Source organism: Moschus berezovskii, chromosome 9 (assembly GCF_049115385.1).
Source record: "Moschus berezovskii isolate FMDL1 chromosome 9, NW_MosBer_1.0, whole genome shotgun sequence".
Taxonomy (NCBI): Eukaryota; Metazoa; Chordata; class Mammalia; order Artiodactyla; family Moschidae; genus Moschus; species Moschus berezovskii.
The window spans coordinates 86,795,337-86,820,618 of record NC_142468.1 but is presented as its reverse complement, the minus strand read 5'-3'; the positions used below and the strand labels follow the sequence as shown (position 1 = coordinate 86,820,618).

General features: G+C 36.6%; 1 protein-coding gene and 1 non-coding gene across 2 annotated transcripts in view; one reads left to right on the top strand and one right to left on the bottom strand.

Annotated features, from left to right (window-relative positions):
* Positions 1 to 25,282, top strand: part of GPR137C (G protein-coupled receptor 137C) — a 60,482-nt gene that overhangs the window by 14,751 nt on the left and 20,449 nt on the right. The window contains exons 2-3 of the mRNA XM_055437451.2: positions 18,128 to 18,171; positions 19,704 to 19,932. Of these exons, the coding sequence (XP_055293426.1) occupies positions 18,128 to 18,171; positions 19,704 to 19,932 (273 nt within the window). The remainder of the gene's footprint in view (positions 1 to 18,127; positions 18,172 to 19,703; positions 19,933 to 25,282) is intronic.
* On the bottom strand, positions 12,478 to 12,559 carry LOC129563651 (small nucleolar RNA ZL8). The gene has a single exon (XR_008687393.1). It is a non-coding gene; the product is annotated as a small nucleolar RNA ZL8 (small nucleolar RNA).

Sequence of the window (25,282 nt, the reverse complement as noted above, 5' to 3'; positions counted from 1 at the left end):
AGGAGATAGTGAAGTACAGGGAAGACTGACATGCAGTCCTTGGGTCACAAAGAGTCAGACATGACTTAGTGACTGAACAACAACTTTAGTTAAAATGAACTCTGAATAATTTACACCTTAACTTATGGGAAGTTGACTTTGTTCTAAGTTTGAACAAGTATAAAGAAAGTACCAAACATCCCATGATATACCATCAATGTCTGCCTCACTCTACTATACTATCCATTGCTTTAGGTTAGGCACTATTGTATATTTGTTTTGAAGGAAGTTTTGCATGCTCTTCAGCACCTAGCACTGTTACATATGTAGACCAGTGCTTAATGATTTGAATGATAGAGCAAATTCATGGTAAGGTAAAGGAATTTAAAAGAAATTCTTTTCATCTGCACAGATACAATCAGAATTTCTAGCTTTGGCAAAGTTGAACTTTGCATCTAATTTGTTTTAAATAAAGACAAACTTTTATGAATTAAGTATCCTTGTTATCTTTTTGTTATAACTTTAAGGGATCTGTTTAAAGTAGTATAATTTCATCAATTCTGAAAGTCTGAGTTCTACTCCAAATCCTGTTTTACTTGGCTAATTGATATTTTCCAAATCACTAGTTTGCTGAGCCAGTTGTTTAATTTGTAAAGTGGTTCAGTTCAGTTCAGTTCAGTTGCTCAGTCGTGTCCGACTCTTTGCGACCCCATGAATCTCAGCACACCAGGCCTCCCTGTCCATCACCAACTCCCGGTGTTCACTCAAACTCATGTCCATCGAGTCGGTAATGCCATCCAGCCATCTCATTCTCTGTCGTCCCCGTCTCTTCCCACCCCCAATCCCTCCCAGCATCAGAGTCTTTTCCAGTGAGTCAACTCGTCGCATGAGGTGGCCAAAGTATTGGAGTTTCAGCTTTAGCATCAGTCCTTCCAATGAACACCCAGGATTGATCTCCTTCAGAATGGACTGGTTGGATCTCCTTGCAGTCCAAGGGACTCTCAAGAGTCTTCTCCAGCACCACAGTCTCACTGATATCTAAGATGTGTAGTTGTCATTATCTGACACTGATAAAGCATCTAGAATTTGAGGGTTTCTTAAAAAATCTCTTCTTACTGTGTGACCTAGTTCCGAAATCTCATACAGTGTCTGTATTAGATTAAAATACAGAGTCTGTATTAGATTTAACGCATATCATGTTAAAATCACTCAAAGTTTAGTTTGTTTAGGACATAAATATTTAGAATCATCTGCTTTATATGATAAGATATAACTGTATTTCAAATATGTATATTCTAACTTTTAACAAAAATTCAATTACAGCTGCCATTTTCCATTAATATATTGATCACGTGCTACAGTTTTTTTCAGCTTTTGTCTCTCAGTGTAAAAATGATTGTGGGGGGACAAATTGAGAGAGTAGCATTAAAACATATACATTATCATATGTCAACTTAGATAGCCAGTGGAAATTTGCTATATGATGCAGTGAGCTTAAATCTGGTGCTCTGTGACAACCTAGAGGGCTAGAAAGTGGGAGGCAGATTCAAGAGGAATGGGACATTATACCTATGGCTGATTCATATTGATGTATGGCAGAAGCCAATGCAATATTGTAATGCAATTATCCTCCAATTAAAAATGAATTTTTCAAAAAAATGCTTAGGGCTTCCCAAGGGGCACAGTGGTAAAGAATCCACCTGCCAATGCAGGAGACGCAAGGGGTGCAGATTCAAGTCCTGGGTGGGGAATATCACCTGAAATGGGAAATGGCAACCCACTCCAGTGTTCTTGCCTAGAAATGGACAGAGGAGCTTGGTGGGCCACAGTTCATGGGGTCACAAATAGTCGAACACAGCTGAGCGCGCACACACACATAAAAATGCTTAAGTAGTATTTTCTTAAACTTGCGTGTTCTTTCCACAGCTATCGTTTAGAACTTTGCCCGGTTGCTTATCAAGCCACCTGGGCTGGTTGGAGGTGATACTGTGTACTCTAGAACTTTTCTGTCATACCATGGCGTTAGCAGGTTTTAAGCTAATGTGAATGATCACCGTCACGGATGATGGTCAAGCTGTTATTGTCCTTAAGATATCTAGATAGAAAGAAAATAATCAGTGTTCATTCTGCTTCTTTCTCCCCTGGGATATTCTATTACTTCTGATACATTCTGCCTCTTTTTATGACCATCATTATCAGTTAGAATGACATTGTCCAATGAATTTGGTTTTCTGTCTCTTTTCTTTACAAAAAGCAATTCTGCTATCTTCCTAGTTTGAAAAGCATGAAAGGTTTTATGAAAAATCAGTAATATACAATGAGGAATTTTATGTGGAAAAACTTTTTAAAGGGTACCACAGTTTCATCACAAATTCAGTTTAGTTTCCAAAGAAGTTTAAATCTATAATGTATGAAATTCTTAGTTCAGAAATAAATTATGTTTATTCCTTAATATAAGGTATATTAAATTTTCAATAAGAGAGCTATGCATGGTAAACTAATGAGTAACCCATAGTAACCTGTTATATTTTGGGATGATTTTCAATAATGACAGCTTACAAATTTTCTTCCTTAAAAAATTAATACTTCATTCCTGAAATAAATATTTATGCTTTAAAAAAAATCTACTTCTAGTTAAGTAAAAGATATCGTAAAGGTACTTTATAGTCTGCAAAAGAGCACAAAATAAAGATGTTAAACTGCTTCTAGGTCATTATATTTTACTAAACAGATCATTTGGTTTCTGAGTATATTTTTCTTGGGCATGTTAATTCTGCAGATCTTGAACAATGAACAAGTAGTTGCAGTGACATATGTATGACACTATTATTAATAAAGCAGTATATGTCTCCTTGGAAAGTAAGGAATTGAGCTCTGTACCATTAAAGATTTAAATGTATAGATGTATCAGAGAAAACCAGGATCCCTATGAGCCTTGAATTAGGATTGAGGACACCTAGGTTTTAATCCTTTTAATTTCTCATGTGTTCCTAGACAGTCCAATTCATCGCTAAAGCATAAAATTTTATGCTTTATTTATAAAATTAAGTTACTGAATTAAATCTCTAAGGTTTCTTTTTGTCCAGGAGAAACCAGGATACATTTCCAGTTGTCCTTTCCCAGCAGTCCTATAGACAGTGCTTATTCTCTTAGCAACAACGTGTGACAACACCTATAAAATATTGTCAGCCAGGAGAACTCACCTAAGACATGGTGTCCAGGGTATTTTTTATTGGGAATCGGTCAAATAGGCACAGTCTCCCTGGCGGATTTTAATTACTCAGTCTCCCACCTCTTCAAAGGTCAAACTCATATTAAATGGTCTAGGTCATATAAATCATATATTAGCATAAATTATTATGGTGGTCACATGGCCACCATGTCACATTGTTAGCATAAACTTTTTGGTATCGCCCAAGTCCCCAGGTAAACAAAGGTATTCTTATAAGGCAGGATACTCCAAGGATTCAGAAATACCTTCCAAGTGCTAGGCAAGAACCAGATCTTTCTGTGGAATGGGCAGAGTTTATACAACTCAGGCCTGCTGAGTTAATCCCTTCTTGCATACCTTTCAGTAAAGTAATTCTCTAGAAACTTCTTGAGAAAATATGCTTGATAAGCAATTTAGGGGTGCTTTTCCTGTCAAATATTTTTGTTCTACTGTTATATTTTATTGATAGTTTAAGCAGCTATAGAATTCTAAGTTGGAGATAATTTTCCCTAAAGATTTTTAAGGTGTTGCTCCACTTTGAATGTTGTGATTGAAGTTTGAAAGCCATTCTGATTCTTGATCCTTTCCATGTGAATTGTTTTTATTTTCTTGAAACCTATTAGATTTTTCTTTGACCCTCGAGTTCCAAAATGATCTCTCCTCATGTTTTCTATACATTTCACTGGGCATTGAACATGCCCTTTCAGTTTAGCCATAGGTATGCTTTGGTTTGGAGAAACATTCTTCAATTTTTCATTGATGTTTCTCCCCTCCTTTGTTTCTGTTCTTTCTGGAACCCCTAACATTTGGATGTTGGGCTTCCAAGACAGGTATTTTTCTTACCTCTTCTCTATTTTTCAATATGTCTTTATTCTTAGGTTTTTTGAGGAAAGAGTTCTCCAACTTCTAGCCCCTCTCTTTTGACATTTTCATTTCTATTAGCTCGTTTAATTTCTAAGAGCTCTTTTTTGTCCTCTGAATTTTTTATTAATAGCATCTTGTTTTTGTTTCTTGAGTGCAGTAGATTTTCTTATCTCTCCAAGTCTACTAATGATGGGATTGTTTGTCTAGTTTTATCTTTATACTTTTTTTTTCCTATTAGTTTGTTGGGATCTCCATCTTTCATTGAAAACTTTTCAGTTATCCAGTTATCCTTGGCTGTCTTTTCATAATTAAGAGTGGAAGCTCTCAGCATGTGGGTGAGGCATGTACACAGTAGACAGTCTGGCTAGACGATTTGTTAGGGAACCCCTGATACTGGAATTGTTATATTTGGGTCTTTCCTCTTGGACTGATCAGATTTCTCAGGAGGAAAAATCCTTCAGAGAATAAAGCTGTGGTTTACAACACTTTGAGAATCTAGTCATGGAAGAGAGTTTGGGCATGGGAGACTCCCTTTAATTGATATTTATCACTAATCTCCTTGTCTTTGGAATGGTGCCAAACTATCAACTGTGCCTGCCATCTAACTCATACTCTAGGTCAGAGTAGCCTCTCACCCAGGTATCTGCCAGAATGGATAAGTGGCATTTCAGGGCATGGACTAGGGAAAGAGATTTAGGGACTTCAGTGCAGTCGCTCATTCGTGTCCGACTGTTGGCAACCCCATGAACTGCAGCATGCCAGGCCTACCTGGAGCCCATCACCAACTCCCAGAATTTACTCAAACTCATGTCCATCGAGTCGGTGATGCCATCCAACCATCTCATCTTCTGTTGTCCCCTGCTCCTCCTGCTTTCAATCTTTCCCAGCATCAGGGTCTTTTCAAATGAGTCAGTTCTTCACATCAGGTAGCCAAAGTATTGGAGTTTCAGCCTCAGTCCTTCCAATGAATATTCAGGACTGATTTCCTTTAGGATGGACTAGTTTGGTCTCCTTGCAGTCTGAGGGACTCTCGAGTTTTGTCCAACACCACAGTTCAAAAGTATCAATTCTTCCGTGCTCAGCTTTCTTTATAGTCCAACTCTCACATCCATACATGACCACTGGAAAAACCATAGCTCTGACTAGATGGACCTTTGTTGGCAAAGTAATATTTCCGCTTTTTTAATATGCTGTCTAGGTTGGTCATAACTTTCCTTCCAAGGAGTAAGCATCTTTTAATTTCATGGCTGCAATCACCATCTGCAGTGATTTTGGAGGCCAAAAAAATAAAGTCTGTCACTGTTTCCACTGTTTGCTCATCTATTTCCCATGAAGTGATGGGACCGGATGCCATGATCTTAGTTTTCTGAATGTTGAGTTTTCAGCCAACTTTTTCACTCTCCTCCTTCACTTTCATCAAGAGGCTCTTCTGTTCTTTCTTTGCTGTTAGGGACTGAACTGCTCATAAACAGTTTTTATCCACCTCTGTTCAGTCACTTCCACTTCTCAGTTCCAGTGGTACTTGGTTCTCTGGGTTCCTGAACCTTTTGAGGATTCTGAAATATTTATCAAGTTGGTTCTCAGTCCTCCTCACTACTAGCTTGGGATTCATCACATTGTGTTGATGATCCCTAAGACCACCCTCAGCCTCAGTGATTTGCTAATAGGACTTATATACCATGGTTACATTTTGTTGCAAGGATAGGGCAAAATCAGTAAAGGTTTCAAGATACATGGCATAAGGTCCAGAGAAAACCAGGCACAAGCTTCCAAGAATTCTGAGGAGATTCAGAGGATATGCTTAATTCCTTCCTTGATGAGTTGTGACAACACATGTGAAATGTTACTTACCAGGGAAGCTCGTGAGAAACTCAGTGCCAAAGTTTTTTTATTGGGGCTTAGTTATGTAAACACTCTTTGCCCAACCTCCAAATTCCAGACTCCCATAGGGAAGGCAAGTGTTGAGCACAAACCATATTGTTTGTACAAATAGCCTGGGCACAATGAAATACCTTTCTCATTTAGGGAATGGTGAAAATCTTCCCCAAAATCCCAAGTTCCCAATGCCAGCCAAGTACCAGCCTTACAAGTGGGTAAGGATAACAGTCTCAGGAATACTATGTTAACTCTTTTCTGCACACAAATCCATCTGCTTTCTAGCTTCTAACACTTTATTTATCATTTCCCATTCTACACACATTTATAGGTTTATTTATTTTGAGAAAATCCCTTTAGTATTGTCTTAGCAGAGTTTCAGGTGAGAACAAAGTTAGACATATATCTTCAGTATTAATCTGGAACTTATTGAATTATAAATAAAAACACCCCAATTTAATTGTATAAAATCATTTTTAAGCAACTTGAAAAAAATCAGGCTAAGCAAAGAAATCTAAAAAGGTGCTAGTATCCTAAGAAACTGACAGAAAGATATTATATTCTATGTATCCTAGAAATAAGAAGTTTCTATAAAGCAAAACATATTTAGAAGATTAGAAGGAGTTTTTAAAACATGAAATGTGGAATAGGCACTGAAAGAGAATATGTGAGAAAAGTCTGACTACTCAATTTATAGCTAAGGTAACTAAAAGTCTCATTTTTAAAATCTGCAACAGTAGCAATGGCAAACTTGGGAATGGTGCACTGTCCTCCACAGGAACTTAAACTGAGATGGAAACTGAGGAAAATGTTTTTATGAAAGAAAGCTACCTAGTTGGAAATACATGCCTTTCTGTTTACCATGGGCTTCCCTTGTGGCTCAGCTGGTAAAGAATCCACCTGCAATGAGGAAGACCTGGGTTCGATCATTGGGTTGGGAAGATCTGCTGGAGAAGGGAAAGGCTACCCACTGCAGTATTCTGGCCTGGAGAATCCATGGGGTCGCAAAGAGTCGGACACGACTAAGCGACTTTCAATTTCTGTTTACCATGGGGAAGAGATTATATTCACCACAATTTATTTTTACATCAATTTCAAAGTTTATATAGGTATGTTCTTCAATAAAGTTTCTATTTCAAATCAACAAATGAAGGAAAATTGACAAAAAGAAATTCTATAGAAAAGCACACGTTCTGTAGGTATTTCAGTATCTACTATTTCTAAGCACCATTGTTCTGCATGCCCTGGGAGACAGTAAATGATCCACATTTCCACTGTAACTCTTCCTCAAATATTGAGATACCTGTATTAAGTAAACTCATTATTGCTCCCTGACTTCAGACTATACTGCAAAGCTACAGTCCTAAAAACAGTGTAGTACTGGCACAAAAATAGGCTCATAGATCAATGGTACAGAGTAGAGAGCCCAGAAATAAACCCACACTGTTATAGTTGATTAATCTATGACAAAAGAGACAAGAACATACAGTGGGAAAAAGATTCTTCAATAAGTGGTGTGGGAAACTGAGTGGCTACATGTAGAAGAATGAAATTAGAACATATACAAAAATATATACCATATACAAAAATAAACTCAAAATTAATTAAAGATCAGAAGCCATAATCTCCTAGAGGAAAACATAGGCAGAACACTCTTTGAGATGTATCATAGTAATATTTTTTTGGATCTGTCTCCTAAGCCAAAGGAAGCAAAAGCCACAACAAACAGATGGAACCCAATCAAACATAAAAGCTTTTGCATAGCAAAAGAAAACATCAACAAAACAAAAAGACAGTGTATTGAATGACAGAAAATGTTTGCAGATACGACTAATAAAGAGTTAATATCCAGAACATAAAACAGCTCGTTCAACTCAACATCAAAAGAACAAACAACTTGATTTTTAAAATGAGCTGAAGACCTGAGTAGACATTTTCCAAGAAAGATATATAGATGGCTAACAGGCACATGAAAATGTACTCACCATCACTAATCAGAGAAATACAAAACCAAAACCACATTGACTATTACCTCACACTTGTCAGCATGGCCATCATCAATCAAAAAGGGCGCAAATAACCTTTTGGTGAGGATGTGGAGAAAAGAGAGCTCTTGTATAGTGTTTGTGGGAATGTAAATTGGTACAACTGCTATAGAAAACAGAATGGAGGTTTCTCAAAAACCTAAAGGTAGAGCTATACCATATGATGCAGCAATTCCACTTCTGGGAATATATCTGAAGAAAGAGAACAGACTAATTCAAAAAGATACATGCACCTCAGTGTTCATAGCAACATCATTTATAATAGCCAAAATATGGAAATAACTTAAATGTCCATAAACAGATAAGTGAAGATGTATACATATAAATGGAATACTCTTCAGCCATGAAAAATGAAAAAAATTTTCCATTTACAGCAACATGGATGGACTTGGAGGGTATTATACATAGTAAAATAAGTCAAACAAAGACAAGTACTGCATATTATCACTTATATATGGAATCTGAAAAATAAATGGATGACTATAACAAAACAAAAACAGACTCACACATATAGAGAAGAAACTAGCGGTTACCAGGGAGAAAGAGCAGATGAGACGGGCAAGATAGGGGTAGAGGTTAAGAAGTACAAACTACTATAAATACAGTATGTAAACTACAGGGATATACTGTGTAACACGAGGACTATAGCAAATACTTTATAATAGCTTTAAATGGAGTATACTTTACTAAAAAGTTTTAAATTTCGATGTTGTACACCTAAAACTGATATAATATTATAAATAAGGGCTTCCAAGGTGGCAGGTAAAGAATCTGCCTGCCAATGCAGGAGATGCAGGAAACTGGGTTTGATCCCTGGGTCAGAAAGATCCCCTGGAGGAGGAAATGGCAACCCACTCCAATATTCTTGCCTGGAGAATTCCATGGACAGAGAAGTCTGGTGGGCTGTAGTCCATGGGGTTGCAAAGAGTCAGACACAACTGATTATAAATCAACTATACTTCAATTTCCTAAAGTTTGATTAAAAAATAAAATGGGCCCATTTGTTCAGTTTTTCTGATATTAAGAACGACCTGAAAAGATACGGCCCCTCTGACCATAAATTGTCATTGGTGAATCATGTAGATATATGTTATTTACCATCATAAACTTCTGGAAATCTACATAAAGTAAGTGTTTACTGTGTTTCATGAACTATCCTTCACTGTCTTAACATCTTAGTAAATCATAATTGCTTGACATTTTATGATATTAATTTTTTACCTAGCATCATCGTGTTCTGTTAGCTATATTCTATAAAATACTTGGAATCTACTAATATCAGGTCATCATTTTTAATCTTATTATAATCTAAATGTGATCAAAGCACCTGGTTGTGTTTATATGATGCATTGTAACATATTGCAAATCTGGGAGGACTGCTGACCTTTAATTTTTTTCCTATTCAGCTCCACTCCCTCTCATACCCATTATTTATCCCATTCCATGACCTTTTGAATTACACTTTCTACTCTGTCCCTGTTCTCTTCTTCATTTGAACCTTTTAGATGCCTTCACTGAAATCTAGCTTTTTGCAGACTTGTGGGAAGAATAATCGGCCTATTTTATGTTTCCCAATACTCCTTACTGATGTTATACCGTCGACGGTCGCTCTTAAACACGTGCCATCTGATTAGATCATCACTGGCTATCATAATAACATCCACTTCCATGGGTAAATCATTACTGTCCTTCCCGTAGCCTGGTCCCTTGTTACACAGATCTGTTTCAAAGCCCATACTGATGACCCGTCCAGTGCATCTCACTTCAGTGGTTTCTCAGAGCTCTAAAACCCTCCACTTCTATTTGAGCTGCTCAGGAGCATGATCATGCCTTGGAGCAGTTCTTGAAAATTAAGCAGTTCTTTTCAGCCAGTGTCTTCTCTTCCCCTTGTACATCTTGAATTCACCCCTTTATTTGTATTTTACCCTCATGCTAACCTCTGCTCACTTTACCCTTTTTGTTTTCCCCCTCCATTAGCTTCTGTCTGCTGTGGTTTGCATTTAGTGCCTGGTCTGTCTGGTACCTCTCTTCTCTTGACTATGTTGTGCCCTTGTGGCTCACTCACCCCGTCTTTCACCCCGTAGTTCCGCATGTCACCGTTCTAAATTATTACTTGAAAAGTACAGTGTAGTTATCCTAACTTTCCAATGGCATCCATGTTTTTCCTGTTAGGCTGTTTTAATTTTAAAATTAGGAACCCTTGCTGACCACATCCACTGTCAACTGCCTGACTTTAACTGGACCTCTCTGTTTCTGAAAATAATCTTTTATAGCCCTCTATTCATGTGTTCCAAATGTTTCCCATATTCCAAATGCTTAAATCTAACATCCCTTCTCAGGATATGACCTTGCCTCCTACTGTACTTAAAAAAATAGAATCCACCTGCCAAATTCCCTCATCCATTTTCTCTATATCAAAATTGCTACATCCAAATTTCTTATTTTAACAAAGTGATTTGTAGATTATTTTACATTTTCTGTACAGATCTCCAAGTTTTTACTCAGCTATCTTTTCTTCTCTCTTATCTCAAAAGTATGTATTTTCCTTTTCAGGGCTGACCTGCCTCACCTAGAGCCTTCTTTAACGATTGAGCTCTGCTTTCCTTTCTCCCACTCTCCACCATTTACCATTTCACCCTCTCTAGTTAGTTTCTGATCAACAGATCATTAAATCAGAAATTGTGAATGCCTGAGATTTTATTCTGTTTGAAAGCTGATAGGTTAGCCTCCCACAGTTTTATAGACATATACCAATAGAAAGCAGAAGACCCATAGGTCGGAGGAAAAGGCCATTTATTGCTCATGGGAAAAAACAGGAAGCAACCAAAGTAGTGTTTTGAACCAGTTCCCCAAGCCCAGCCCCCATAAGGCAACCAGCGTGGGCCAGATGTTAGCTGTGTGTGCAGCAAGGTGTGTTACAGGAGAGATAACCCCAAATGAAGAAGACAGGCAGACCTTGTCTTTATTCTGAAATGTAAGCAAATCTTCACCAAGGAGGGAGATGAAAACTTTACTCCCCTGGAACGTCTTCAGGGAGAGAGATGTTCTCTCTATTATACAAATCAGGAGATAGATCTTCTCTCTGCCACTTGGATAGACACCATTTCTAGTTTCCAAGGATGTTCACTGTGCAAATCCCTTGCATAGCAGAAACCCTGGACCATGCAGAAACATGCAATATTCCAATACATGACCTCCAGTAAAAAAAAAAAAAAAAAACATGTTTCTCTTATCTCCTATCTCATATAGTCTGTGCTCACTGCCTTTGTTGTCTTACTTCCTTGCTTTTTCTTCTGCAATTCCACTGAAAACTATTCTCTTCAAGTTATCCCAGTCAAATGTTCATTTCTTAATTATTCTTGACTTTTTGCAGAATTGAACAAAGGCTATACTTTCTTCCTTTTACCTCTAAACTACTCCACTGCTTTCTATGACTAGTCTGATTCTTAAGGCTGTCTCCCTTGCTTATTTCTCTTTTCTTCACTTTTTGGGCTTTTTCACTTTTACTGTAAAATGTGAACATATCGCAGGTTGATTTCTCGTTCTACATTTGTTTTCCCAAATATCTTCTACTTTGAGTTGCAGCTATCACCTCTATAGGTGGTTATGATTTTTTTCTTATATTCCAAAGCTCACCTGTTATCTCATTTCTGCCTATATGTAATAAATTTTAAAACTAAAAATCAATTGCATGACCTGACTTTTTAAAATTTTGTCAGTAGAACTTTGATTCTAATAGTTCTTTAGATTCAAAACTTGAGAATGAGGAAGAGTAGACTCCCTTCCTGGTGGTTCATATGGTTAAGAATCTGGCTGCAATGCAGGAGATTCAGGTTTGCTCCCTGGGTTAAGAAGATCCCCTGGAGAAGGGAATGGCAGCCCACTCCAGTATTCTTGCCTGGAGAATCCCATTTACAGAGGAGACTGGACTGAGTTACTAACACTTGTCAGTTTGCTCAAATGCAACAGCCTTAACTGACATTCTTTTTGGCATTCTGACCCTTTGTCTATACTGACACCTAATAAATTACTCAAGCATAAAAACTATTATACAGTTTGTGAGAATTAAGGTCTAATCCTTTTACATTTTTATACAAGTCTTCCATTATTGGATGACTGCTTTTCCCTTCAGTTTCTACTTGCGCCATATTTCTAATACTCACTTACACCACAACAACATACCAAAGTACTTGCTTTGACCTAAGTTCACTGCTCACTTATTCAAACATTTTCTGAACCTACTATGAACCAGGCATTATGCTGGGCACTGGGACTATAAATATGAGTAAGTTACAGTCTCTCTTAAGTAAGTAAGTAAAGTCGCTCAGTCGTGTCCAACTCTTTGCGACCCCGTGGACTGTAGCCTACCAGGCTTCTCCATGCATGGGATTCTCCAGGCAAGAGTACTGGAGTGGGTTACCATTTCCTTCTCCAATTTTTGGTATATGACTATATACCAATTTTACTTTTTAAAGAAAATTGCCACACAAGAAGGAAAGAAGCACGAGTGGATCAGGTGGTTTCAGAGATCATCAGAGAAGCGCTCAGAGACTCTAGTCCAACCAGTTCATCGCCACCACTCTGGAGCTGGAGAAAAACCAGGAGAAGACTTACCACAGTACCCAGGCAGAAGCATGTTGCTCTCCACTTCCTGTCACAGCCTGTTGCTAAAGTGGCAGGAACATCCCAGTCACCCCAAAAGTGCTTCTCCAAGAGAATTTCTCTCTTAAGAGGGGGATAAAAATGTGAATAAATGCCATAGAGTGTGATTTGTAATGCAAGGATACAGAGTGGTTCCTTCTTCCTGAGGCACTTAAGGTGAAACAAAGAATGACACTCGAATAAGGTGTTGAAGGATAAATTAGAATCTGTTATATGACCATGAAATCATGTTTCAGGTAAAGTAAAAACATGTAAAAAGGCATGGAGATGTGAAATGAAGCCCCTTATTGAAACTTGTAAATAATTCAGAATAAGCAGACCGTGAGATTGAAGACAGGGATAGAAGGATACAGTGATGGGAAGGTGGAGCTAGGTGCTAAAAGACCTTTGCAGTATCAAAGGAGTGTGGGCTTTTTCCTGGAATAGTATAATCAGATTCATTTTTTTGAATAAAGTGTTCCAAATAGTAATAATTTATTCAGGCAAGAATGATAGATGCTAAAACTAGTGTATGAAAGTTTGAAGAATAAAAGATATTTACTAGGAGTTAAATATCTCAGGAAGCTGCTGTATAACACAGGGAGCCCAGCCTAGTGCTCTGTGACAACCCAGAGTGGCAGGATGAAGGGAAGAGAAGAAAGACTCAAGATGGGGCAAATATATATATATAATTTTGGCTGATTCCCGTTGTTGTACTACAGAAACCAACACAACGTTGTAAAGCAATCTTCCTCCAATTAAAAATAAACATAATAATAAAAAAAAGAATCTAAATATCTCTCCACATGATACTCATTACAGTGGGGAAAAAAGTGACTTAAACAGTGGAGAAACCTGGTGGATATCATCTGATCAAACCAATGATCAAAGTTAACATCACAGTAATGGGGCAAATCAGCATCTTGAGCTTCATAATATAATGCACTAGAAGAATGCAGTGCTATCATTTCTGTGGTTTTCCTACCAAAATACATATTCTGAATCTAATCATGAGGAACTAGCTGATAAACTCAGTGAGAAGCATTCTACAGAATCACTGGTCTGAACTCTTTAGAACTGAATACATAAAAGACAAGGAAACAGCAAAAGAGACACAGATGTATAGAACAGTCTTTGGGACTCTATGGGAGAGGGTGAGGGTGGGATGATTTGGGAGAATGGCATTGAAACACGTATGTTGTCATATGTGAAACGAATCACTAGTTCAGAGTCAATGCATGTTATAGGATGCTCGGGGCTGGCATGCGGGGATGACCCAGAGGGAGGATTAAGGGAGGAGGGAGGTGGGAGGGGGGTTCAGGAGGGGGAACTTATGTTAACCCGGGGCGAATTCATGTCAATGTAAGGCATAACCAACCAATATAATACTGTAAAAAAAAAAAGACCTTCAAGCTAGGAAACATCTAGTAGCTTAAAAAAAAAAAAAAAGACAAGGAAAAAAAATAAAAATTAAGGGATTAAGTATGCAATAAACCTATGTTCAATGTATGATCTCGGATTCCCTTCCCCACCCTGTGAATGGCACTTTGGGGAGCAAGTGGCAAAATCTGAATAAGGTCTGCAGACTAGATAATGATACTTTATCAATATTGATTTTATTATTTTTATAATTGTACTGGTTATATAAGAGAATTTCCTTTATAAAGGAAGTATTATATACACTGAAATATTTAAAGGTAAAGGGGCATTGCATATGCAACTTACTCTTAAATGATTTAAGTCATATATAGTATGGATATGAGAGTTGGACCATGAAGAAGGCTGAGCACTGAAGAACTGATACTTTTGAATTGTGGTGCCAGAGAAGACTCTTGAGATTCCCTTGGACAGCAAGGAGATCAAACCAGTCAATCCTAAAGGAAATCAAATCCTGAATATTCATTGGAAGGACTGATGCTGAAGCTGAAGCTCCAATACTTCGGTCATCTGGTGCAAAAAAACAACTCATTGGAAAAGACCCTGATGCTGGGAAAGATTGAGGGCAGGAGGAGAAGGAGGCGACAAAGAATGAGATGATTAGATGGCATCACCGAATCAATGGACTTGAGTTTGAACAAACTCTGAGAGATAGTGAAGGACAGGGAAGTCTGGTGTGCTACAGCCCATGGGGTCACAAAGATTTGAACACGACTTAGCAATTGAGCAACAACAAAACATATTCATATATAGAATTATTCACAGTATCCAAGCAGCATTATCCACAGTATCCACAGCAGCATTATTCACAGTATCCAAGAGGCAGAAGCTACTCAGGTGTCCGTCAGTGGGTGAATATAAAAACGAAATATAGTATATACATAAATGGAATATTATTCAGGCTTAAAATGGAAGATAATTCTGACACATGCTCATGTGTGATGTACATGGATAAACCTTGAAGACACTGTGCTGAGTGAAATAAGCCAATCACAAGAAGACAAATATTGTATAATTTCTTTTATATGAGGTACCTGGAGTAGCCAAATTCATAGAGACAGAGATTAGAATGGTGATTGCCAGAGACTAGAGGGGAGAGGAACAGGGAGATATTGTTAGATGGATACAGAGTTTCAATTCAGGAGGATGAAGAAATCCCAGAGGTGGGTGATGATGGTGATGGTTGAATAACAATGTGAAGGTACTCAATGCAACTGAACTGTATATTTGAAAATGGTTAAGTTGTAGTGGATGCTGATTGCAGCCCTGAAATTAAAAGACGCTTACTCCTTGGAAGGAAAGTTATGACCAACCTAGATAGTATACTAAAAAGCAGAGACATTACTTTGCCAACAAAGGTCCGTCTAGTCAAGGCTATGTTTTTTCCAGTGGTCACGTATGGATGTGAGAGTTGGACTGTGAAGGAAGCTGATCGTCGAAGAATTGATGCTTTTGAACTATGGTGCTGGAGAAGACTCTTGAGAGTCCCTTGGACTGCAAGGAGATCCAACCAGTCCATTCTAAAGGAGATCGGTCCTGGGTGTTCATTGGAAGGACTGATGCTGAAGCTGAAACTCCAATACTTTGGCCACCTCATGTGAAGAGTTGACTCACTGGAAAGGAATCTGATGCTGGGAAGGATTGGGGGCAGGAGGAGAAGGGGACAACAGAGAATGAGATGGCTGGATGGCATCACCGACTTGATGGATATGAGTTTGAGTAAACTCTGGGAGTTGGTGATGGACAGGGAGGCCTGGCGTGCTGTGATTCATGGGGTCACAAAGAGTTGGACAGACTGAACTACTGAACTGAACTGAAGTTGTAGTTTTATGTTATATATATTTTAGTACAATTTTGAATAAGAACAAAACATGTAGAGAAGTGAGAATAAAGGGAAAATGGCAAAATGCCCAGTTATGTTCTAAAGATAGATGGAGTTAAGAATAGAAGCAGAGAGACCAATTAAAAGGCTGTAGTAATAATTCAGTATAGTATTAGTGACAAAGAAAACAGATACATCTGAGAATGATTTAGTGGTACAATTTAGAGATTAATAAGGTGATATTTTAGAATCCTTTATCACATCTAGCTTCTGGTTAACAAAAATATAATAGATATAAGTAAACTCACAAGCCGCTATCTTTGCCTGAGCATTTACCTAATACTCATTTATCCATCATGCTGCTGCTAAGTCACTTCAGTCGTGTCCGACTCTGTGCGACCCCATAGACGGCAGCCAACCAGGCTCCCCCGTCCCTGGGATTCTCCAGGCAAGAACACTGGAGTAGGTTGCCATTTCCTTCTCCAATGCATGAAAGTGAAAAATGAAAGTGAAGTTGCTCAGTCGTGTCCGACTCTTCGCGACCCCATGGACTGCAGCCTGCCAGGCTCCTCCGTCCATGGAATTTTCCAGGCAAGAGTACTGGAGTGGGTTGCCATTGCCTTCTCCATTTATCCGTCATAACTTGACTCAAATGTGGCTTCCAAAGCCCTCCCTGACTCTTTACAGGCTTTCCCAATAGCTCAGTTGGTAAAGAATTCACCTGCAATGCAGGAGACCTGGGTTCGATTCCTGGGTTGGGAAGATCTGCTGGAGAAGGGATAGGCTACCCACTCCAATATTCTTGGGCTTCCCTTGTGGCTCAGCTGGTAAAGAATCCTCCTGCAACACAGGAGACCTGGGTTTGATCCCTGGGTTGGGAAGGTCCCCTGCAGAAGGGGAAGGCTACCCACTCCATTATTCTGGCCTGGAGAATTCCATGGACTGCATAGTCCATAGGGTTGCAAAGAGTTGGACTCGACTGAGTGACTTTCACATTCACTGTCTCTTTACACAATCTTTCCTCTTTTACCTTACCTCTCACCATTTCCTGGACTGAATTAGTCTTTCTGCCTTCTTAGATGTTGTGACAGTATCTTTTGCATTGATATCGCCATGTTTCAAAATAGTTGGTTTATCTGTTTCTTTCATACACTGAGCTCCTTGAGGGCAGAAACGGTTACTAGGTTTATGAATCCATGGTACATTTCCTAGTGTGTGCTCAGAAATTGTTTGAATGAAATCAGTAAAGTTATTAAAAGACTTAGACTAAGTTTCATTGTAATGTTCTGTACTTGCCTCTTTCTAGATTCTCCCACCCCAACCCCACTCCCACCCCCACTCAAAGTTCTTATCTATTTCAATAGTCTTGTAACTAGTCTTTCTATGTTTATTTATTTATTTTGGCTGAGCCTCATATGAACATATGCAATCTTAGTTACCCAAGCAGGGATTAAACCTGTGTCCCTGAAGTTGATGTGCAGAGTCTTAACTACTGGACTGCCAGGGAAGTCCCTAGTCTTTCTACTTTTAGCCTGTAGTTTCTCTGTGGTTGCGTGTGCATTAATGCCAGATTAATGAAGTATTTTGGAGTGCTTACATGAAAACCTTCATTATCTTCCCACTGTATAAAATGTAAAGTCCAAATTCACCAGTCAGGAATTTAGACCTTCCACCCATGTTCTCAGAAGTTACCCTGTTTATTTCAAATTCGCCCTATCTACCTGCTTATCTTGATTGATCAAGTATTTGAGGACTTGCCTTTTGCAAGACTTTATGAAAGAAGTAAGTTTACTAAATATAATATGTGTTCATCATCTTTGTGTTCATTTTTTGGTCCTTTGTTTCTTTTAATAACTTCATTTCATCTTAAGGGGAAATAATATTTGGAGAACACTCCACCATCTTCATATTTAAGTAAGTTGTTCCATCTTAAGTTTAAAATAGGTTACAAGCCATCCAGCACAATGTTTGGCTCAAAATAAAAGTTCAATAAATGCATAAACTGAATTATTTCAGTTTAAAAATTTAAAGATAGAAATTTAAGTTTAAAATTATACCAAAGAAAGTTATTAATTTATTGTATTAAGCTTTTGAAAACCTGTCTATTTTTGCTTCAGTGGTTCAACTGTTAACATTTGAGGTTTACTCTTTGCTGTTATTTGTTGTATCACTTTGAAACACATATTCAAAGCAAATTTAAGAATACTATATTACACATGTTTTCAAAACCTTTTTTCTATACTCTCTTTATAGGTTATATGTAAAGTCAGATGTGCAACTGAACTTGACAAACACAAGTAAGTTTCATGAGTAGCATATGTAAATTTTTTTTACAGTATACTTCTCAAGGTAGAAGGGCTTGGTAGTTGAGGGTGCTTTAGCAGTTTTGTAGAAGATCATGCATTTAGATTAGTTCATAGAAAGTGAACTGAGTAATCTGGTCTTCCCCCTTCAGCAGTATTGCTGTTGCATACCTTTTTTGGTGCTCTGCCACTGTCCCACTTCAGATGTCAGATATAGTTTCATAGGGTCCACAAATTCTCAAGATCGATTATACTCTCATAATCAAACAGATTATGCTGTTTGGAGTGAGAATATATAGTGTCATTCCATGAAATAATAATGTTTCTGTACTGATTCACCTCAAAAATGAGATTGCTAAATTGGGGAGTCAGGAGCCTTGGGTTTCAGACCAATTCTTCTATAAACTTGCCAGCAATCCTCCTCATCTAACCTCTTGATGCTTTTGTTCTTAAACTACTATAATTCTCTGGATGTATGGATAATTTCAAGGTTCATTTTAGGTTTCAAGCTATATAATTATTATTTTTATTATTTAACCTGAGATAGTATTAAGATCTAAACTTCTCAAACTAGAATCCTTATATTTTGCGTGTATACTTAATAAAGATTGCTTGTTACAGATTACACATTGCCTTCCATTTTCCTTGTGTAAATTACTTACAAAGGCAAACAACGTTTTATGATTCCCACTATTGAAAGTGACCCAAAGTAGAGGCTACTAGAATGGCAAATAAATTTCTGTATCATGTTAATTTGGAGTATAAATGTATTTGAATTGAGTTACTTCCATATAGATAGCTGTTACAGCTACTTGATACAGAGAGCCACACCTTACCTGAAGAGTTTTTATGAGGTGGTCTAATTTTTCTTAAGGGGAAGTAGTTAAGCATTCTACTTTGGGAGAAGTTCTGTATGCATAATAAATATGCCACTTTATAAGAAGATGAGATATTGATGGATGAATGAAACTCTACATATATTGTCCCTGTGTTCCACTTTGCTCTTGTTTGAAATAAATGTTTGCTATAATCAAATGTTCCTAAAGGGAAGAATTGTTTAAAACACATTTCCCTTACCTTCTAAAGTTAATATTAATGATCAATTTAAATTTATATATGGTATATTAATTTTCCAAGCAAATTTTAGAAGCCTGCTAATTCTTAGAATGGAAAGGTCAATGAAAATGTGCTCAGCAGTTACAAAATGAAAAATTCAGGATTACTTTAATAGTTAAGATAATCCTATATTACTTTTTCTGATAGAGGCAACTGAATTCAAGTCCACATGAGATTATTTTTAAATTCATGGTTTAAAATCTGATGCCATTTTTAAATGGCTTAGTTACTAATATCGTAATTGCAAAAATATCCTAAGTAACTCTGTGTAATTATTAAATTTGTATTTAATTAAATTACAAACAGTTTAAACTGAAGGAATTATTGTACTTAAAGTGACACTAATCCAGTATTAAGTTTAGCTTCTCATTAGTTTTATAAAAATCTAATAAATTCATTTTTTCTTTCAGAATTCTGTTGCATTTGGGCTTTCTATTGGCAAGCCTTCTCTTTTTAGTGGTGAACTTGACTTGCGCAATGTTAGTCCATGGAGATGTCCCAGAAAATCAGTTGAAATGGACTGTGTTTGTTCGAGCATTAATTAATGATAGCCTGTTTATTCTTTGTGCCATCTCTTTAGTTAGTTACATATGCAAAATTACAAAAATGTCATCAGCAAATGTCTACCTCGAATCAAAGGTAAGTGTATTTCTTAAATTTATACTTGACAGTCTAACTTCAAATCCTCATCTTATGAACCATACTTTAATGGAAATTTTATATTTCTTTAAAAAGCATTCTGAATATCAGGTACATTTCTGAGCATGAAAGAATGGTCACAAGAAATTAAAAAGTATTCAAAACTTGGTGCTCACTAAACAATGGTTTTTTTAAACAAAGACACTTATCTTGAACATACTGTATTTTCTATGACTTATATCCTCTGCATTGGAGGCTATATTTAAACTACATAAGCCAGAATGTATACAAATGTATCACAAATAGTCTAATATTCAAGGCCATACTTACAACTTAGGTTTCATAAGTAAGGGTGGCAGTATTGCCATTAAACAGATTTACCACTTTATGTCTGTATATATTTGGGTTAGCAATGTCAAAATGTCATACTGGTATAGTGTTGTTTATTTGTATAAAGTTTTAGAAAATGTTACTTCACTCTATAATATGAAGTCCCTATGGTATTTGAAACAGCTAGTCATGTAACTGATTTTATAAATGCCTGCTTCTCCCTTTCCATATACTTTTGGGTCAGGAAACAAAAGCCCATGTTAACCTGTTAACAGAGAACTATGAATGTTTCTGCTGTTGCTGATTGACAGTGTGGTTGAGTGGTGAATCAGTATCATAGTGTATGTGTGGCATTGGGTGTGGGGTATATGTGTGTGGATGTTGGGGTGGGGGTTTATATGTACAGATGAGTTTGCTTTAATTTGGCATCATTGCCTATTCACTGACAATAAGCAAGATAGTTTCTTAAACAGTTCTCTGAAATATTTTTTAGACTCCTATATTATTATTACCCTTAATATAATTCTACTAAAGCATGTAAATCAACTTGTCCCTTAAGTTTAGGTGAAGATTTTAATTTTCTTTTTTAAACTTATATCAATAGTAATATAAATATAGAAACAAAAATAGAAATAGAGGAGAGGGAGAGACATAGACTTACTTTCAAACCCATTAATCTTGCCTGGAAATTTTTTAATTCAACTTCTAACAGTTTACTTCCTAAAAGTCAAATATTTTAGTTAATTCTGGCTTCCATATAAGTGTTAAGAAGAATACAACCACCGTTGTTGTGGTGCATAATCTTTTGATGTAGCAACAGCATCTTTTCATAGTGTGACAACACCGGATAAATTCCTTACCTCTTTTGTTTAGTGATAAAACATAAATAAATGAGGCTGAGTTTGAAGGCTTGTTTTCTGAATACTTAGAAACTTTTTAAGTTTGGTTTTTCTCACTGTGATATACAGAATTCTCTGGATGTAGTTAAGTTACCAATGTGAGGAGGGAAGTTAATCTGATAATTCCTCCAGAATTATTTTAAATACCTTCCCGTCACTATCATATGAAAGATATTCACTTAAATTTAAAAAGTGCGTGGATTCAGAATTCTCTCAGAACACTATGGAGAAATATATTCGGATACATACCTATAAAGGTAAATATAATATGAGATAGTAAGTTATTTGTATTATACTGTTCTGTAGTTCTTGGTTTTCCTAATTAGGTTTATTCAAATAGTATATCATCTTGCTTTCACATTTTCTTTATAAAATCTCTAGACTCATTTTTGTTTTTTGACTTCTATAACAATATATAGTAATGGCCATTTCTTTTATTCAATCAGCAAATGTTTGTTGAGCATCTGTCTCCTCTACTTTCGAATTGACCTTGTTTCTTGCTATCCCTAAGAGAGTTTCCTTAAAGTTCAAACTCTGGTCTTCTGTTTTTCTCTTTATTCTTTCTTCTTCCTTCCTTCTTCTACATTTTCAGTGATAATGAGATCCTCCATGATTTGTCTCAGTCTTACCAGCCTTATTTCTAAGTAGTACAGGTGTGCTTCTCTGTCTCTGTACCCTTCAGTTTAGTTCAGTCGCTCAGTCGTGTCCGACTCTTTGCGACCCCATGAATCACAGCACGCCAGACCTCCCTGTCCATCACCAACTCCCGGAGTTCACTCAAACTCATGTCCATCGAGTTGGTGATGCCATCCAGCCATCTCATTCTCTGTTGTCCCCGTCTCCTCCTGCCTGCAATCCTTCCCAGCATCAGAGTCTTTTCCAGGCTGTTTCATTCCCGAAATGTCTTTCCACTCCCAGTGCTCTATTCCTTTTTGTCCTTATCTTACCCAACTTTAAGGCATAACTTTAATGTTTCTCCTTTTTATGACCTTAATTTTGTCCCTTCTTCTTCCTCTCCAAAATGAAATTTAGAAATAACTTTCTGTCTGAAATCTCTTAAATTTATTCTTTTAGCTACTAGATCAGTGCTGTGACTTGGTTCTTTTTCAAAGGAGCAACTCTGACTTGCTTTTTAAATATTTGTCATTATGAATTTGAATAGTTTATTTCTTCTCTTTCAGTTTCTGATTTTCTTACATATGTAAGGTTGTTACTTTGTTCCGTATCTATGTTCTTATATAGATGCTTAATTTATTATTTTAAATTAAACTAATAAAGGCATTTAAAGCAATATGTTTTCTCAAGTACTGCCTTGGCAACTTTCCATAATATCATTACTGTATATTATAGCAACATCTTTTGGATTTCAGCCATGTCTTAAATACTACATATTTTCACATTGGTGTGAATTAGATATTATCTCTACATATATATAGATACTATTCTACTTTCACTTTGGTGAAAAGTCTAAAATTCAGATATATGTTCTCTTTGGGCCCTCTAACTTCCACAGGAAGTTATCAGTTTTACCCTCTGCATGACTGTCCGTGCATATGACTGTGGCCTCCTGAACAATGTAGAATTTCTGTACTCCAGGTTCCTGTTGGAGAAAATATTAGTTGTTAAACTCAAAAGCTTAATTGCCAGAAACATTACCTGAAGGATATACAGTCTGTCCATTTCCCCATCTATTCCATATCTATTCTCTGCCCAATCCAGTTCATTATAGAGTTGTATTCTGAGACTGCATTATACCCTGGATAGAATTGTCTTTCCTGACATATACTGGCACATCATGCTTTGGTCTACATCAGGAAATGTGTGAGAAATTTCTTGTGAGAAACATTTGTCTTCAAGTCTTATCGTATTATGTTGTTGTTCCCTAGAAAAGATCTTTTTCTCCAGTTCAGTACCAAGAAAAATATTATTAAGCTCTTTTCGCTGGCTACTGTGTTGTGCAGAGGCAATTCTGTGGCTCATCTTTATATCAGTCACAGGTGATCTTATGATACCCAGTTTTGTTCCGGGTCTACCTCTTGTTTCATTTCACATTCTTACCCCATCCCCACATCTTACCCCATCCCCACATTCCTATATTTATTTTTTATTCTGTTTGTATCTCTGTAACTACTTCAAATTCTCTTTTTCAGTGAGGATGATATAAATTTTAAAATGTGGTTGGATATAATTTGAGATATGTTTATATCTCTTTTTCATATATATTGATTTTTTAATTAATTTGAAATAACCTTTGTGAAAGACAGTGTATCATAGTGATTAAGAGCTAAAAAAAAAAAAAAACCTGGGATCAGAGAGAGAAGGATATAAATAAATCCTATCTCTCCTGTTCATTGGCTGCATGACCAACTGAGCAATTGGACAAGTAATGAAACTGTGCAGATTGTTCAGATTGGGATTTGAACCCATGGTCTTGATACCACACATCTGGTCTCAGCCCTTAATGAAGCTCAGATTCTTGATGTCTCATCAAAGAAAGAATTCAGTGAGAGACAAAGTGATAGGTAAGAAGTGGATTTATTTAGAGAGAAACACATTCTACAGATGGAGTGTGGGCAATCTCAGAAGGCAAGAGGCCCTGAAATATGGGGTGGTAAATTTTTATGTATTGGGTAATTTCATAGGCTAATGAGTGGGAGGATTATTCCAAATATTTTGAGGAAGGGGTGGAGATTTCCAGGGATTGGACTATTGTCAACCTTTTGGTTTTTGATGGTCCAGCTTGAAATTGTCATGGCCCTGGTGGGTGTGTCACTTAGCTTTTGCTATTGTGTTATGATAGGCATATAATGAGATCCACTGGAAGTCAGATCTTCTGCCACATTGGACCTAGTTAGTTCTAACTAGTTTTTGTCATGTCCTAAGGAAATGGCAACCCACTCCACTGTTCTTGCCTGGAGAATCCCAGGGACGGGGGAGCCTGGTGGGCTTCCGTCTGTGGGGTCGCACAGAGTCAGACATGACTGAAGCAACTTAGCAGCAGCAACAGCATGGCTATATCATTCTTTTAGAAGTTGTTCCCTGCCTCCTTCCCTCCTGTTTCAGTAACAGCATCTCTAATGGTCACTCTCCTGGTCTGTAAAATGAAAATAATGATAATGTTGATCTCTTAGGTTGTTTGAGGATAAGAGTGGTATCTACCTTATAATGTTGTTATAAAAATTAAATTAAAATGCATATAAAGTGTTTAGTATAATTCCTAGCATTTAGGACGGCCTTATAAAAGTTAGTTATTATGATCCTAATGTATACAAAAGGATGGTAATGAGGCTTCAAAAGTTCTTGAATACCTAAAATTGTTGGCAAAATGTTTCTGGAGACAGGTCCTCCATATATAATCATATTCTCCAAAGGAATAGTGAAAAAGATAAGAATTACTGGAGAATAGGATTTCTCTTTTAAATATTTTAATTTTGACTCTATTTATATTCCATTCTGCACAGATTTTGTAAGGGTTGAAGTCTCCAACATTTCATCTAATAATTGAGTCATTTTTCTTAGAAATTTTTGTAACATGTATTGTTGAAAGTATATAATGACCTTTTTTACTTGTTTTTTAATTTTTTTCTTAATATTATTTTAAAACTTTTTGTATATTGCTGACATTTCAAGTATGTCCATTAACTTTAGATAAAATGTTTTTTTTTTAAAAACTCTTTATAGGGTAAACAAATACCTTATATTTATCAATATGACCATTTGTCAGTACTAGTCCTTTTCTCCAACTAAGTTTTTTAAATTGCTCTTTGCTTTGCCTTTCTTTGTTTGTTTTCTGTGGTATATTTGAATTTATTTACTTTTAATCAGAATTATAATATAACTTTTAACATTAAAATACATACAATAAAATTATTTTTGTTCTAATATTAATTTCCATTTTAGGAAAAATAAGCATATTTATAAGAATCTAGGAGACATGTTATTTTTAATGGATAAAATAATGGCACAAAAAATTTTTCAAATTAGTTAATTTAATTTAAAAGCTCAACTTTTGTACTCACCTTATCTTTGAGTGGTCTTTCATACAGATAATCCCAACTTGCCATTACAGGAGCCAAAGTAATGGCAAGTTAGGATTATTTGTATGAAAGACCACTCAAAGT